Here is a 16,840-nt window from a genome sequence, read left to right as displayed (position 1 = left end):
TGTAGTCAGTACTGGGGCAAATATTCTACCGTAAGCTTTTATGGCGGAAAGCATGTCATCTGGGCCACATAATAAGGATGGTTTCAAGCGTCTAATGCATTGACAGATGAGCTTTCCATCCAGAAATATAGACCACTAGATGTGCTAGCTGTTCTGGGCTGTTGTCCTAACTGAGTATTATTCTGAGGCCTCACAAACGGATTAAAAATACTTGGCAAAGCAGTTAGTGACAGCATGCACTTCGACACCGTCCGAGTCCAATAGTCTAAAGTACTCCCCAGTTTTGCTAGACCGTTTGCGTACATACTTCCAAACCTCATCTGGCCTGTCAGAAAGATCTTTTGCTCATAATGCAATATATGAACTGTGGTCTCGTATATATAGGCGTTCAGAGAGAGCTCGGAAAAAGCCGAAGTCATCTTTTCACTTGCCTAATGAAGAAAATTTAACCATCTTCATGCTTCAGTGCACTTATAAGCTTCGGGGAAACGAAATGGGGATATTTACGACGTTTAGGTGTATGTTGCGGCCCCGCCGTGGTGGTCTAGTGGCTAAGGTACTCGACTGCTAACCCGCAGGTCACGGGATCGAATCCCGGCTGCGACAGCTGCATTTCTGATGGAGGCGAAACTGCTGTAGGCTCGTGTGCTCAGATTTGGGTGCACGTTAAAGAACCCCAGGTGGTCAAAATTTCCGGAGCATTCCACTACGGCGTCTCTCATAATCATATGGTGGTTTTGGTACGTATCAATCAATTAGGTGTATATTGTGGAATAAACCTACGCATGCTGTTTGATACTACCTCCGTAAACTGTTAAACATGGTTATTAACATATGGTTTGTGAGTAACCAATCAACGTCTGACAAGTAATGATAAAAGCCCGTGTATAGTCACCTCTCTTGAAAGGAAATCTTGGAGACGGGTTAAAATGACTACTGTAGCTCGATGTTTCAGCACACGCAGATAGTCTTACATTAAGTGGTGGGTGGAATTTCTCGGGATGAACACGAGAGATGTTGGAGCGGGAAACTAGAACCTGTTCATCATTTGACAGACAGTGGTCTAACCGCACTTATCAGAATATTTGTCTCGACGTGATGATTTTACGGGCATCTGTTCGAATCTCTGACAATCGTAGCTGAAAGCTGTTTCCGGGTAAAAAATAGTAAGATCCCATGTACCTTGAATATTGATATTACGCGAGGCATGCGGATGTTAGGCGAATGCGTTTTATTTTTTTTGTTATTTATCGAGATGTAATGGAGTCGCTCATGGTGATTATTCATCTGTTATTCCTATGTGCTATTGAATACTGCTTTATTGTGTGAATACTATGTATTATGGGACACCCTCCTTGTAATGGCCCCAAACACGGGGGGTGACAGTATCAAATGAATAAAATAAAAAAAAACTGATACCCAGTACTGCAACTAGAATTCACGTTTCACGAACATTAGGGTCTATATTTGCAAAGTATTCTGAGGCCTAGCGTGGCTCTGTGGTTGAATACGAGATTGCCACGCAAATTGTTCTTGCTGGAACACTCACGTTTATTGTTTGCATTCGTCCGGTCAACGCTGCCTATGCCAGATTTTTTGTAACGCTCAAGCCGTAAAATTACCCGTGTTCTCGCCGTCCCTGGACAGATATAAAACACCTGTGGCACATAACCGCATACAAGTATTACCTGTAGCATACACCCGCATGCTAATCTATCTATCTATCTATCTATCTATCTATCTATCTATCTATCTATCTATCTATCTATCTATCTATCTATCTATCTATCTATCTATCTATCTATCTATCTATCTATCTATCTATCTATCTATCTATCTATCTATCTATCTATCTATCTATCTATCTATCTATCTATCTATCTATCTATCTATCTATCTATCTATCTATCTATCTATCTATCTATCTATCTATCTATCTATCTATCTATCTATCTATCTATCTATCTATCTATCTATCTATCTATCTATCTATCTATCTATCTATCTATCTATCTATCTATCTATCTATCTATCTATCTATCTATCTATCTGCTTGCATTTGGGTGCTCTCGTGGTCATCTCTTAACTTGGCGTGAACCAAAATTAGCATGAGATGATAAGATGGTTTGACAAGTATGACGTGCTGGTCGAGACATGAATAAAGTCGCAATCGCGTCGCGTACTTCGTCAAACACTTCCTGCTAGACAGTGGCACATACCCACGGGCAGGCATGTGCCGCTGGTATGCGGGTATGTCCCACGTCAATAGCGGTTGCAGTGCTGCCTACCCAATTTTTATAAACATTACGTATGTTTTCCTTTGATACAACTGTCACGTCAGGTTAACGTCAATTGTGGTTAGGTGCCCTGCGCTGAACTTGGTTTATGTAGCAGTGTCCAGGGACAGCATCTTCGCGAGCATTACCGCTTCATATCAGCTTCTGATGTTGCTAATACGTATTTATTATTTATTTATTTACAGGTACCTCAAAGACCCCAATGAGTGGGGTTTTACATGAGGGGTGTTGAAGCACGAAAATTACACAACTGATCAACAAACATAGAAAAAAGAAAACAAAAACTGCACGAGCGTATCACGAAAGGGTATCAAGCACGCTCTGTTAATAAAAAGCATACAATGCCAACCAACGAAGCATACAACCGAAGCATAAAAAGCATACAAAGCCAACCAGCGAAGCAGATAACACCACTAAGGATAATCGCATACATGACACAAAAATAATCAGTACATAAATTTTTCAACGGCAGCTTTGAACTGAGTCGGGTTTGTTTTGGTGACGACACTTTCAGGAAGGCTGTTCCATTCGATGGCTGTCAGAACAGGAAATGAATTTAGATAGGCGGTCGTGCGTGCACGAGGTGGGTATACTGCTTTTGGGTGGTTGAGGCGGTTCGATTGGTGGTGAGCAGTTTTTATGTGGAGGCTTTCGCATGATAACGAGTTGTAGAATTTGTGGAAGAGGCAAAATCGTGCTACTGTACGTCGTGTTTTGAGACTTGGCAATTTAGCTTTACGTTTAAGAAGTGTTACGCTTGTGTGGTATGAATAATCGGAGAAGATGAATCTGGCTGCACGGATCTGAACGGATTCAAGGATGGTACTTGAGTTAGCTTGTGGTAAGTCCCAGACTGCACATGCGAATTCCAGCTTTGGGCGAACAAGCGCTTCGTAGGCCAATAATTTAACTGTGGTCGGAGCCAGGTTAATGTTACGTCGGAGGAAGCCCAGCGCGCGATTCGCGTCACTGGTAATGCGATTTATGTGGGATGACCATGTAAGGTCATGAGAAATAAGAAGACCTAGATATTTAGTGGACAAGACAGGAAATATAGCGGAGCCACTTAAGAAATATTTGTACGTGGAATAGGAGTGACGCCTGTGGAATGACATGATGGATGTTTTGTGAACGTTTAGCCCCATGAGCCATTTGTTGCACCATTCGTCTATCTTCCTTAGGTCTTGCTGGAGTGCTGCGTTATCACTGGGATCGATAATGGGGCGATAAATGACGCAGTCGTCCGCGAACAACCGAATGCTTGAAGAAATATTGTCTGGTAGGTCGTTGATGTATGTGAGAAAAAGTAAGGGCCCGAGGACCGTCCCTTGAGGAACACCTGATAGGACAGGAGATAAGGATGAAGAACTGTTGTTAGCGTAGACAAACTGCTGTCGGTTAGTTAAAAAATTTGAAAGCCATGCAAATACATGTTCATCAAGGTTTAAATGCGAAAGTTTAGATAGCAAACGCTTGTGGGGAACTTTGTCGAAGGCCTTCTCGAAATCTATGAAAATAGCATCGACGGGGACGTTAATGTCTAATTTAGAATTAATGTCACTTAGGAAGAGTGCCAATTGAGTGTCGCAGGAGAGACCTTTTTGGAAGCCATGTTGATTGGGATGAAAGAACTTTGCGGATTTCAGAAAGCTAGCTATGTGCGTGTAAATGATATGTTCCATTATTTTAGAGCAAACACATGTAAGAGAGATTGGGCGAAACGCGTTATCTGAGGCTTTCTTGGGGACAGGTACCACTTTTCCTATTTTCCAATCTTGGGGAACAAAACCTGTTGAGAGGGACTGCTGGAAGATATGGCTAAGAATGATGCTAGAGAGGTGTTTGGTGTTTTTAAGAATTTTTGCATTTATGCCGTCAACGCCTGAGGCCGAAGATAGCTTCAGGGAGTCAATGACGTTTGAGATGCCGTGTGGTTGGAATGTAATGCTGGGCATGATGGAGTGCAATTTAGTGGAAAGGGACACAGGGCCGTCGTCTGGCTCGCGGGTGAATACTGAGCAGAATGTGGAGTTAAGGGACTCGGCAACTTTGCAGTCAGGAATAGCAGTTCCTGAGGAGTCAAGCAAGGAAACTGTAGGGTTTACGTGTTTGGGGTTAATGGTCCTCCAGAACTGCTTAGGGTTAGTGCGAATCATAGCTGGCAGTGTCGACGAGAAGAAGGTGCGTTTGGATTTAGACAGGAGTGAATCGAACTTTTTTGATGTTGCTCGATATTTATCCCATGTGCGTGGGTCGGTGGATGTTTTTGCCGCTCTAAATTGCCTATTTCTTTTTCTTTTGAGCCGTTTTAAAGTAACGCTGAACCATGGGGATGCGATCCGCTCTGTTATCGTTTTTGTAGGTATGTATTTTGCAATCAAACGTTGCGTTTCATACTTAAAGATTGACCAATTTGTTTCAACCGAGCGAGTTTCGAAATCCAACAAGAACGAATCGCAAAAGTTGCTCAGTTCAGCGTTCATATCGAGATATTGACCTTTATCGTAAAGTGTTATTGTTTTCGATAATTCTGGTGGGCGTTTGTGTAGGCAATGAAACGTACCATGAATGATAGCATGGTCACTGATACCATCCAAATAGGTGAGTGGGGAGAAACTATCGGGGTGAGAAGCAAGAACCAGGTCAAGTAGATTGTTCGAGTGGTTTGTAGTTCTTGTGGGTGATGTGACCAACTGCGAAAGCCCGAATGAAAGACACGTGTTTATGAAGTCGCTTTCGACGCTTTTGTGCACCGGCGTGATAGCGGGGTTGCACCAGTCAATAGCCGGAAGGTTAAAATCACCAAAAATTGCAATACGCGTGTTGGGGTGTAGGGTTGAGACCAACTGCAACGCGTCGTGGAAATTGGGTACGAAGGAGGCGTCGGCATCTGGGGGGCGATAGCATGCGCCAATTATGACAGGAGGATACGCAGCTGTGCATCTAATAAACAGTATTTCGAGTGGGGAACTAATGACAACACGACAGCACTGCAAACTACGATGGGCACCCAACAAGACACCACCGCCTCGCCTGTTTACCCGATCACATCGGAAGACGTCGAAATCTGGGAAATAGAGCTGTACGTCTACATTACTTATAGTTCCAGTTAGCATCATTGCAGAAGTGCAAATGACGGGTTATATTACCATCTGCATCTCTTCAACATATGTCTGTGCGTGCAACATTTGTACATATATTTAGCATGATTTCATGAAGTGTCACTCAAAACATTTGCAACACGGTCACCTTCCCTCGGCATGCTTCGCATAACGTCCTATACCCAGGTACGTGGGATCTTCCGAATCTTTTTTGAAAGTGTTTGACGAGGTACGCGACGTCATTGTGACATTGTTCATGTCATGACCAACACGTCGTATTTGTGAAACAAAATCCCCCCCTCCCCCGTGCTAATTTTGGTGTGCCCCAAGTTAAGGGGGTGATCATGACAGCACCCAGACGTAGGCAGCTAGCTAGCTAGTGAGCTAGATAGATAGATAGATAGATAGATAGATAGATAGATAGATAGATAGATAGATAGATAGATGGATAGATGGATAGATAGATGGATAGATAGATGGATAGATAGATAGATAGATAGATAGATAGATAGATAGATAGATAGATAGATAGATAGATAGATAGATAGATAGATAGATAGATAGATAGATAGATAGATAGATAGATAGATGCGAAGAGTGCTTGCAATACGCAACAAAATGCTTCGCGTTAAAAATTTCTGAGTTCATAAGTTTACTTATCGCCTCCACGCGCAGATAAGTGAACCACAGATCTGAACAGTACATTCTCGACTGCATATTGCCCATTAGCAAAATAGATCGTTTTATGAGTTACGCGTTCCACAAATATATCTGCGAGCGGCTCACATACCGCGGACGGTCGCGCTTTCAATGTTGGTTGAACTAACTATGTGTGATAAATGACTCGCTAGTCCCAAAATGCCTGGCCACCGTGTTCACTGTATGAGTATGTATAGGTATGAGTTCGGGACCACTTTCGAAATTCGCGATGGGGCAAAAAAAAAAACAAGAAGAAAAGCACGTTCTCGTGTTTACACGGTGCGAAAAACGTCCAGACATTCTTGTTTTTAAGCACTTATTCATTTTTACTCCTTTTATTCAGTTATGTTTTTTGTAACGTGCTCGTTGGGTAATTAATCACTCGCGGTGTACAGTGACTGAGAGAATTCGCGAGTGTAAAAGCTGGTGTTCATTTCCGGAGCCGGAGCGTGCATAGGGACGCTAAAGTGGTTGAGGCGAGGGAGAACCACAGTGGTCGCTTGAGCCCGGCAATGTCGATGTGCTAATGACATTGTCGGGAACATCCCGAGTTCCTCTGGCAAGGAGACAGCCGCACTCCCAAAAGAGAGCGGAAAAGTCGAGGAACGGCCATTAGCGTTATCTGTGAAATAAATGTACGGTGGTTAACATATTGGGCGGCCCGAATCTATAACCTAATTTTGTTGCCGAGATAAAAAGGAAGAAACTGGCTGTTTGTATTCTACGTTTGAGGCTTTGGGATGTCTATGCCACAAAAGGTTAGGACCTTAAAAAAAAGTTGCGCACTCTTGATGGATATCTTGAACAAAACGCCCATAATGAAGATGTGCACCGGGATGTATACTTTAAGGTTAACATACCGCGTGCATATACGCAATCGCACTTGCGCAGTCTTTCTTTCGCTCAGCCTCTTTATGAATATAGGCCGGTCGTCAAAACCGTGACAGTGGGAAAGTAATGTTCTATTTTGTAGCTATTAAGACACCCATGAAACTTTTTAACTACATATTGGACCTCACCATATCCCCCGATAAGCGCTCGCATGATACCGTTATAATTCCCAAGGCTGTACAATATTTTTTACTGCTGTACTGGAAAAAAGCGCAAAGAAAATATATATTCGAGCCCTTTCTGAACGAATACAAAAGAAAAAAATATTTCTGCGTGCACGTTTACGATAGTACGCTTGTTTAATCAGGCGCAGCAGCGGTGGTACAGCGGTTATGTTTCTGAGCTGCCCACCCGAAGGTTGCGATTTCAACGCCGCCAGTGGTGATCACATTTACTTGGAGGTGAAATGGCTTACACCCATTACTTAGATTTAGGTGCAGGTTAAAGAACCCAGACGGTCTAAATTTCCGGAACCCTCCGCTATAGTACGCCGGATAATTATTCTCTCCAATGTCTACATATTAGCGCGAACTTGAAAACAAAAGATTTGAGAAAAGAAGTATAGGAGGGAGCAGAAAAGTGGCATACTACACTTCAACTGTTTCTTTGAAAAAAAAACGAAAAAAAGACCAAGCTACCAGTTAACAACTATATGGGTAAAACATGCATCAACATTAGCAAACAGTGGTCAGTCACCCTTGCGCATCGAAGAGCTGCATCTGATTTTGGAAAAGTGAAACAGACGTGTCGCTGCAACACGTGCCCCTCTTCTGAATGTGAAGTGCTCTAATAACTCTCGCAATAATGTGTTAAAGTGTCTTCCTAAATTAAGGTAATCTTGCCTATTATCTTGATTTATCTTAACATGGTTCATTCGACTCGCGTAAGGCCGAAAAGACTACGTGCACACCGCGCATATTGGCAACATTCTTGATGTCGCGAGATTGATATGTGGAGTTTAACGAACCAAAACCACCATATGATTATGAGAGACATCGTAGTGGAAGGCTTCGGAAATTTTGACCACCTGTTGTTCTTTAACGTGCACCTAAATCTGAGCACATGGGCCTACAACATTTCTGCCTCCATCGAAAATGCAGCCACCGCAGCCGGGATTTGAATGTCGTGGAAAAGTCTATGTACATACGGTACCAATACTGAAATCAATCCTTTTTGAAGGAGGCTTGACGTTTTCTTTTGAACGTTTTAACCTTCCAAGTGCAGAATTTTGAGACAGCCACTAGGATGGAGCTCGGGAAGCCGGCTTAATGTAAGCTTCCTTATTGGCCATCAAAACTATCTTGCATGGCGCAAGAACACGACTGAATAGGCGCAGACTCAAGATTCAACGCAGACTCAAGACTGAACTGAAGCATGGCGCAGACTCAAGACTCAACGTATAGCAATTGCTCTTTTAACTAGCTTGGAATGAGTGGAATTGCCTTAACTAGCTTGGAGTGAGTGGAATTGCCTTAACTCGCTTAGAGTGAGTGGAGTGGGTTAAGGTAATCGCTAGATTAAATCAATTGAGAAGAGCAATCACAAATTAGCGCGAGGGTCACTTGAGGCATTTCAAATTATTTAAGACAGGCGCGGGCTGCATCAGTGATACGTCTGTTTCACTTTTCCGAAAATGAAATTAAGCTTTTTTTATATATACGAATGTGATCCCTGTTTGCCTATATTGATGCTGGCATGCGCATTTAGTCGTCGCCTAGTGGATTGTTGAAAAAAACAAAAAAAAAAAACAGGCGAAGTTAAGCGGCTGACCTTTCGCTTCATTCTACTGCCTTTCTCGAACCTTTCTCTTCTAAGTTCGCGCCATTATGTCCTCCTTTCATGTTACCCAACTGGCTCAGCAACAAGTCCTACTCAATTATGTGGTGGTTTTGGCACGTAAAACCACAGAATTAATTGTTAGTTGTATTCGTCATGTAGCGTGCTGTAGCTTTATATCTTTTTGGTAGAAAACATGGCGTGCTTATTTAGTGCCTTTTGCAGAATTCACCCGTGCAGGAGTTAACGTACCTACCAAAACTGTGGATCAGCACGAGCAGGAGGAGAATATAGAAAGAAAACACATGAAGATCTTGCTAATCTCTTGCCTGCATCCTCCATAATCCGCCATCTATCTTTCTACCGTCTAATCCCAGGAGGAGATAGTTTCGCCTGCCCCGCCGCCAAAGGCTCTACTTTGTTTTGTTAATTTCTTTAAAGAGCTTGGATGGATAAACGTACGCCACTCCGGCTCTCGAATTTTCGCTGCTATCACGTTCTTGCGGGACTAGCCGGTAATTATCTTTCTCGTGGAAAATACTCGGCTCATATACAGTTCCAGGATACTTCCTAGATATATTATACTATAAACGCTTCTCACTGCAATGATAGTGGCTGCTTCACAAGCACGAAGTTCTGCCGCATTATCTGGCCTTGATTTCGCATGTTAGCATGATGTCATCCACGCAGTATTACGGAGAACTACTTAATAAGCCAGGCGTCTGCTTTTGCGAAGTTCGACAACAGCCAGATGTCTGTGGACACTATTCTGTCAAGTGCCCGAGAGAAGACATTGCAACAGAAGGCGACAAAAGCTTTGTTGAAGTTCCTATGCGACACGGACTTGAACAAGCGGCTGTAACCGCATTGTAATACACCGCGAAAGACAAGACTGGACTATGACTGAGTGTGCGCGCGTTTGCTGCCGATTGTGCGGTGTTTATCTCTCTTCCCTCTCTGCTCTCTATCTTTCATCTCCCCCCTCCCCCTCCCATGCGCAGGGCAAACTGGTTGCCTAAAGACTGGTTAACGTCCCTGCCGTTCTTTTCCTCCTATTTTCCTTCCTTTCTTACTTAATAAGCCATTATACTTAGGTACAGAAGGCTGCGTTACCTCGATTCAGCTCACCACTCATGTAATTATACTCGTCCTGCTGCTATCCAGAGATACCTTGAGTAGATGCCTGAGACACAGGAGAGTGGATGAAACCTCGACAGCATAATGGTTAGCTTAAATCATACAACGTTTACTCGGAAGAGGCGTTGATACCGGGTTTTATCCCCGCACCAGCACACGTCACCTATGAAGCTTTTATCTGAGAAATCCCTAAGCACGCGTAACTTTGTACACTCCCTTTCGAAACAATTAATAGTTACGTGAAACTTGTTATCATATGTTCTGGAGAATATTACAAAATATTTTGCAAACTCACGTCACCGAAAAATGAAGTTATAAAATAACGAACCTACAGGTTCACATCGTTTGTCAAATATCGACCATTACAAAGCAAGATAATTCGAAACAGTAGTATTAGTTGAAGCTTTGTCTCAGTTAACTTAGAACAAGGGAAGGACGTCTATTGAAGTACATGTGTCATTGTTATAGATCGGAACAATATAAATATTAGTTACTGAGATAATTTTTTGTAGCATCTCTAGTTTCACAGTTTTCACGATGCTTTTTCCACGATAAGTTTAGCCGTGTTGATGAACTGCAGTGACCTGTCAGGACATTAGTTCGCACGTTATGACGGTGGTGCAACTGCCTGACAGCGTTTTTTTTAATCTCATGAATACTTACTCACGAATGTTTATGGAATAACTTATTTCCCACTATGACAACGACATTTGCAAAGGTAGATGAACTTAAATGTAGTTCGGTGACCGTTAGGACACGTGGAAATGCTGCGCTGCAGTCAATAATTGTGCTTCGCGCACGCTTATGCATTTATGCTTTATTAAGAAAGCACAAAGTGATATCGATCCACTTAAGTATATCGGTGCCTAAGGGGCTCTGACAAAGCACGACTTCAAGTGATATTAATCCACCTAGGTATATTGGTGCCTAAGGTGCTCTGACAAAGCACGACTTCAAGTGATATCAATCCACCTAGGTATATCGGTGCCTAAGGTGCTCTGATGTTGACGCGAAGGTTGCGGGTTTGATCCCAGCCACGGCAGTCGCATTTCGATGGAAGCGAAATGGCCGAGGCCCATGTGCTGCGCGATGTCAGTGCTCGTTAAGAACACCAGATGGCGGACATTTCCAGATTACTTCATTAAGGCGTATTTCATAATCACACCATGGCTTTGGGACGTGAAACCCCAGATAATATTTTTTAATATTATTATCACCTGATATCAGCTGATTACATGACAATTGCATTGCCTGTGCAACTTTTGGCTTGCGAAGCCGGATGTTACATTTATTCTAATCCTGTGGAAGTGTGAATGTCTAGCAAAAAGCCGACAAGATAAATTCGTGCTACCCAAACCATTTCATTACTTTGGAACTACGCGCTCTTGCTTGCACGTTTTTTTATAATGTTGCCAATGTTACTGTTGCATTACTAGACGACTGTAATGTGCCATCCTAAGCATGTATAAAGAGAGGAATTATAAATTTTTCTGCAAAAGTCCTTCCCTGTCATCGGAACATACATCGTCAAGAATAATTTATATATATATATATATATATATATATATATATATATATATATATATATATATATATATATATATATATTTTAAAATATTCATCAGTATTGATGCCGCGAAAAACTTGTAATTTATTATTTCACTCCTCTGCGTGATTACTCGGCAGCGTTTACTTGCAGCTGTCATTCACCATTTATCAAACTTTCAACTATCACAGCAGATAGCTGTTTAAAAAAAGTTGTACAGTTTCTTGTCGTTTTCGCTGCACACTTTCACACATAAACGTAACTCCCCCTACAGGCTTGTACAGTTAGACGTCCTATGTCATGATTACATTTATTTGATTTCTGCATAAGTTTGCGAAATAACCCTGCGCCATCCATAAAGCTGCTTCCTATTACTTTTTTGCCCGTTTATGGGAGGGCTAATGTATATGATTCGCATAGGCAGCGTATAAAGCAACTCTCTCGTTTACAGCGGCTTTCACGAAGTCATTCTCATTTCCTATTAAAATGGCTGACAACCCCTGCTCTGACATCTGGGGTAGAGAGGAGACATTACGCCACGTCTGCGACTGTCTTCACTACAAAGCGCAAAGAAAATCACTTGCAGCTGCGCAAGCTTGCTCAAATCGCAGACTGGTGACGGTAGCCACCATTCTGGATTGTCGTCCAGAGAGGTCATTGTGAGTGAAGGCGACGAAAGCAGTCTTCAGCTTTTTGAAGGCAACAGACTTGGACAGGCGCTTATAGACTAATAGTGTTAGGATTACTGTGGCGTGCAACTTTGAGGGCGCGTGCTCTCCTCTTTCTCTCTCTCTCTCCGTATTTTGAACTCCCTCATCTCTGTCCCCAGTCAGGGATGACTAGGGACAGAGATGAGAGGCAGGGATGACAAGGCAGGGATGATAACCAGTCGTTCTAGACTGGTTATCATCCCCGCTTTTTCTCCCCCCCCCCCCCTTCTGTTCTCTTTATCTCATGGTATCTTAGTGTGGCATTAGGAAGAAAGCGGATAAGTCTCACACTGACAACATTTATCTTTGCTTTAACATGTCACAAAAGCATGGTAACATCCCTAATTGTAAATGTAGAGACAGTGAAAATTAACGTTATTGCGCTGATGGTCTCAAAATTATGAATGATCGTCAGAGTTACACTTACACAGATTTGTTAACATAAATACATTCCTGTTTTTATAGAAAGCGCAAGAAGTGTGTTTAACCTTTGATGAACGGAACGTTGACTTAGATTTTTATGACGAACAAAACCTAACGTCGTCATTTAAAGCATACCATGGATGACTAAAGAGGTATCTGTGCTGAAATACTTAAGTCTTAAAGAAGACAATTCCACTTCTCGAAACGCCAGCTCGAGTACACAATCATTGGTTACGAATTAGTTTCGTCAACAGTAATGAAACATTTTATTCATGTTGGTTTAGATTTAAATGTTGTTGATTCAGGACATCAATAAATTTTATATTATGTTGATTTCGATCGTAATTTACTCAAGGAGATACCCAAATGAAAGAGTTATTAAATTTTCCTTACCTTTTTCTCGAATAAGGACACTCCATACTACCTTAAAATATTGTCGGGCTGCAGAGCTTGTTTGTGTGTTTAAGAGCGGTATCTGTTCTATCTTCGTACAGCGCTAAGCTATCTCTTGGAAACGAAACATGCAATTTACTTCTGAGAAAAAGAAATTTTCAACCCAATTTTTTTCGTTGCTTCAGTAGTATGAGAAAAGTTTTCCTCATCACTGCTACCTAATTTGTATAAAATATACATCATTCCGTCGCACATACATACTTCTCTTGAGAAGAAAAAGGGATATTGTTCAGAAATTGTTCAATAATAAATTGTCGTTGATATTTTACACTTTCAGCACTTTCGAGTACTGGAAGTAAGGTTCACTGCACCTACAAATGCTCATGAACAAGAGTTCGATAAGAAATCTTGATATTAAAAATAATAAGGAAATAAAATTATAAAATGCTCGAATAAAAAAAAAAACGAACGGCTAATGGCGTGCTTGTACAGACTATATGGTCATGAAAGAGCGCTGATTATTGCGAAATTATTCGTCGTGCTTATATAAAAAACTTGAGGCCGTGCATGTCGTACCAAATTAGATGTAACAAGAGCATGCTGACTGAGCAATAATTTTTGGTTCCCGAAAAACTGTGTTGGATATGCTTAGATACAAACTAAAACCAGACGTACTTCTGTCCTAAACAAATTGGTTTGTGCTTATAAATAATTTTTTAAAAAGAGCAATAATTATCGACTGGCTCTAGCACATTCAAAGCGATGACTACAAATGAACTTGTAAATGGCTGGTGCCTTAAAAATAGATACGTATTGAAACTGAGAAGCTTTATGTGTACCCTTATCTGTGGTCGTTAAAACTATACATTTGCAGTAGAACAATGTGTTGAAAAAGTAATTCCGTAATCTAGCTTTCAGGGCCGCATATCGCCGAGACAAGGTCATTACGACGAAGACCTATGCATAATTTTCTCTATGAAGACGTTGCTTAGTTAGAATAGTAACTACTAAATAGACGAATGTTTACTTTGTAGTACTGAGACGTGGAAGTCTGCCTTTGCATTTTCAGAATAGGCCTTGGTCGAGTAAGTCATCTTTACGTCAACATAAATCTTTAAATTGTTCACGTTTTAAACACAACAGAAAAGTGTCATGTTTTGGTAAAATCGGATAGTGCATAAAGTGGTCAGTGAGTCTGTAAATATAGAAAATAATGATAGGAGCTGCGCCAATGTGTATAACTCTGGTCGCAATAGCTCCATCTGGTTATTCAAATTATAAAGCAATGCAGCTGTGAGACGGTTCATTTCTTTTAAGCTGCATTACTTGCCTTTAGAACTTCTGATTGCCGCGTACTCAGAGGTAACAACAGTAAATTTACTTAGCGCAGAACAAGCTGTGAGGCACAGCTTTGTTGCGAAAAAAGATAAAACATGGATTTTACAACGTAGTGGCAGGAGATCTGGCAAGAGTCATCGATACCGCATGATAATCAATGTGGTGAATGACGGCTCCATTGGACGCGAATTTTCCGCGAAGCCTTCTTCTGTGCTGATCATTCCACTTCCTCTAAACAAGAAAAAATTGATTGAATAGTTACATAAAATTCTAGTAGAATAACTGGGTTCTTCATCCAACCTCGCCAATATTTATTGCCGCAATACTTCGATTGGGCCTAGAAAAATGGGTAATCAATTTTGTACGACAATAAGTGTAAGTTTTAATGTATGTCTGTGTAATTTACAAAAAAAATATGCAGCGAAATATCTACGGAGAAGTCTAAATAAGATGACTTGATTTATGTGCTGTGTTCAGTCATTTAAAAGTGTCTTTCACCCACCAGATCAGGCACGTAGTCACATTTTTTTAGGGGGGCCTACCCCCCCTCTGAAAAAAAATTAAACACGTAATATCTAAAACATGTGATTTCTGAAGAAACACCTCCTAAAGTGGCTATTTTTTGCTTTCTATGCCATGGCCGAAAAAATTCCGGGAGGGCACGTGCCCGGTGTGCTACCCCTGGCTACGCCCTTGTACCAGGTGTACGTATGAAGTTCAACGTCACGATTAACGAGCGCTTACTCACACAAGCAGCAATGCCATGGCAAGCGGTATTTTTTTTCTTCCACAATATATTCTCCGTTCTTTTGAATGAATAAGGAATGTCCTCGAAATCGCAATAGGGAAAAGCAAATTGACCGTTTTTTAAATATCTACGGTAACCAGGCTCAATAAGTATTTTTACTGCATGCAACATGTATTCATTGCATTCGCATTAACTGTACACACACGCCAAATAAATCATTGTTTTCTAAGGTGTGCAACTGGTTTTCCCTTCTTGAGCTCATGTGTACAAAGTCACTTAATAGCATCTTACGCCTTTTTTGAAAGACCATATCAGTTTTTTCACTTAGAATGTTCGGACTATGAAGTAGTGAATATAATGAAGTATCGCCCTTGTGGGAACTGTGCACATTAGCGGTAATGCTCCGAGAAGCGCGAAATAATCGAAGACTATCTCGCAAGTTAATTGGCATGAAAAAATACACAAGAAAACATGCTCACACAGGGCCAGTGCTGTTTTCTCGTGTCTTCACCGTTTGTGCTACTTAATTTGTCACATTAGTTTGCCCGTAAAGCAAATAGCAGTGCCAATAGAGCAAGTGTGAGCAACTTCCCATATATTCATTCACTCGCAGGCATCCAAGTTCAGAGAGCTTCATCCGAGTAAATTATTGCAGATGTTTTTCGTGAGAACATAGACGCTGAAAACCCTATGTCCAATGCGTTTCTCCTTCTACCTTAACCCTGAGCGCACGCCGTGTTCTCACTGTTCAAGTCTAAAATTTCCCATGGAAATAATGGTGCGAGGCACATCTAACCCATATGCTTGAAAAACCTTGAAGTTCGTCACGTGCGAAAATCACGTGCGAAGCGCGCCTGTGACAGTGTTATCTAAAGATATATATAAACATGTCACTGCATGATATGCGCAGACATTCATTGGCACTTCAGGGTCACTCACCTAGTGGAAGCTTGTCGGGCCCAGACCTTCCGAGCCCGGCGCAGCCCCAGAGAAACGTTGCAGCAATGAGAATCCACGATCCCATGTCCTTCGGCACACGACGGCCTAGAAGAAATGGCCGATGTCCTCGACAGTGACCGTGAGGCCTGTTACGGGTGGCGACTCCAGGCGTGGCGCGATCGCGTCACCTCCGGCCGGAGCAGCCTTCCCACAGGGTGTCAGGGCCACGCACCACCGTAACGAGAAGGAGCTTGATAAGAAATACATGTTCTTCCTTCCGTCTCGGTATGCCTACTGCTATTGCGAAGGCGTGCCACGAGGCACGCAGCGTTTCACATCGCGCCAGGAAGGAGTGAGCGAACGGGCAGGACGAGGGAGATTTTCGCTCAATCAATTCATCAGGGGAAATGTATACTGAAACTGCCTGCGCGATTGCTTAGGTTACGCGGGAAAAACGCATCATACTGATTAATACCGACAGCCACGGAAGCAAAGACGTTTCGAATCTTCTTGACAAGCCCTAGAAAGTGAACCTTCGTTCTCGGTCAAAACTGTTCACGGTGCCGTAGTCTGAAGCGTCCGCTCCCGGGGAACAACTTTCATGCCACTGCTTATCCTCGGAGTGAGAGGGTTTTTTCGGAACAAGCGACGCGCGTGGTCGGTGTTAACGGCTGCAGAGGAGACGGGCGCGAGGTCCTTTTTGCTTTCGGCCTCCGGGATAGCGCATCGCGCCGTCCGTGCGCCTGCCCAAGCAGCGGGTCCGCGTGGTTTGATGCGGGATTTCGCGGGCGGCGCTCCGAGCGGGCCCGCTAAGGCAAGGCCCACTCGCCGCGATGCGCATG

General features: G+C 42.4%; 1 protein-coding gene across 3 annotated transcripts in view; it reads right to left on the bottom strand.

Moving 5' to 3' along the window:
- Positions 1 to 16,500, bottom strand: part of LOC119170190 (glutamate receptor 1) — a 159,267-nt gene extending 142,767 nt beyond the window's left edge. For all 3 annotated transcript variants that reach the window (XM_037421272.2, XM_075878471.1, XM_037421273.2), the window contains exon 1: positions 15,999 to 16,500. In XM_037421272.2, coding sequence (XP_037277169.2) covers positions 15,999 to 16,083 — 85 coding nt within the window. In that variant the 5' untranslated portion in view covers positions 16,084 to 16,500. The remainder of the gene's footprint in view (positions 1 to 15,998) is intronic.
- Positions 16,501 to 16,840: the final 340 nt, after the last annotated feature.

The sequence above is a fragment of the Rhipicephalus microplus genome, chromosome 2, assembly GCF_043290135.1.
Source record: "Rhipicephalus microplus isolate Deutch F79 chromosome 2, USDA_Rmic, whole genome shotgun sequence".
Taxonomy (NCBI): Eukaryota; Metazoa; Arthropoda; class Arachnida; order Ixodida; family Ixodidae; genus Rhipicephalus; species Rhipicephalus microplus.
Note: the sequence above shows the minus strand (reverse complement) of the source record. Positions and strands in the feature narration are given on the sequence as shown.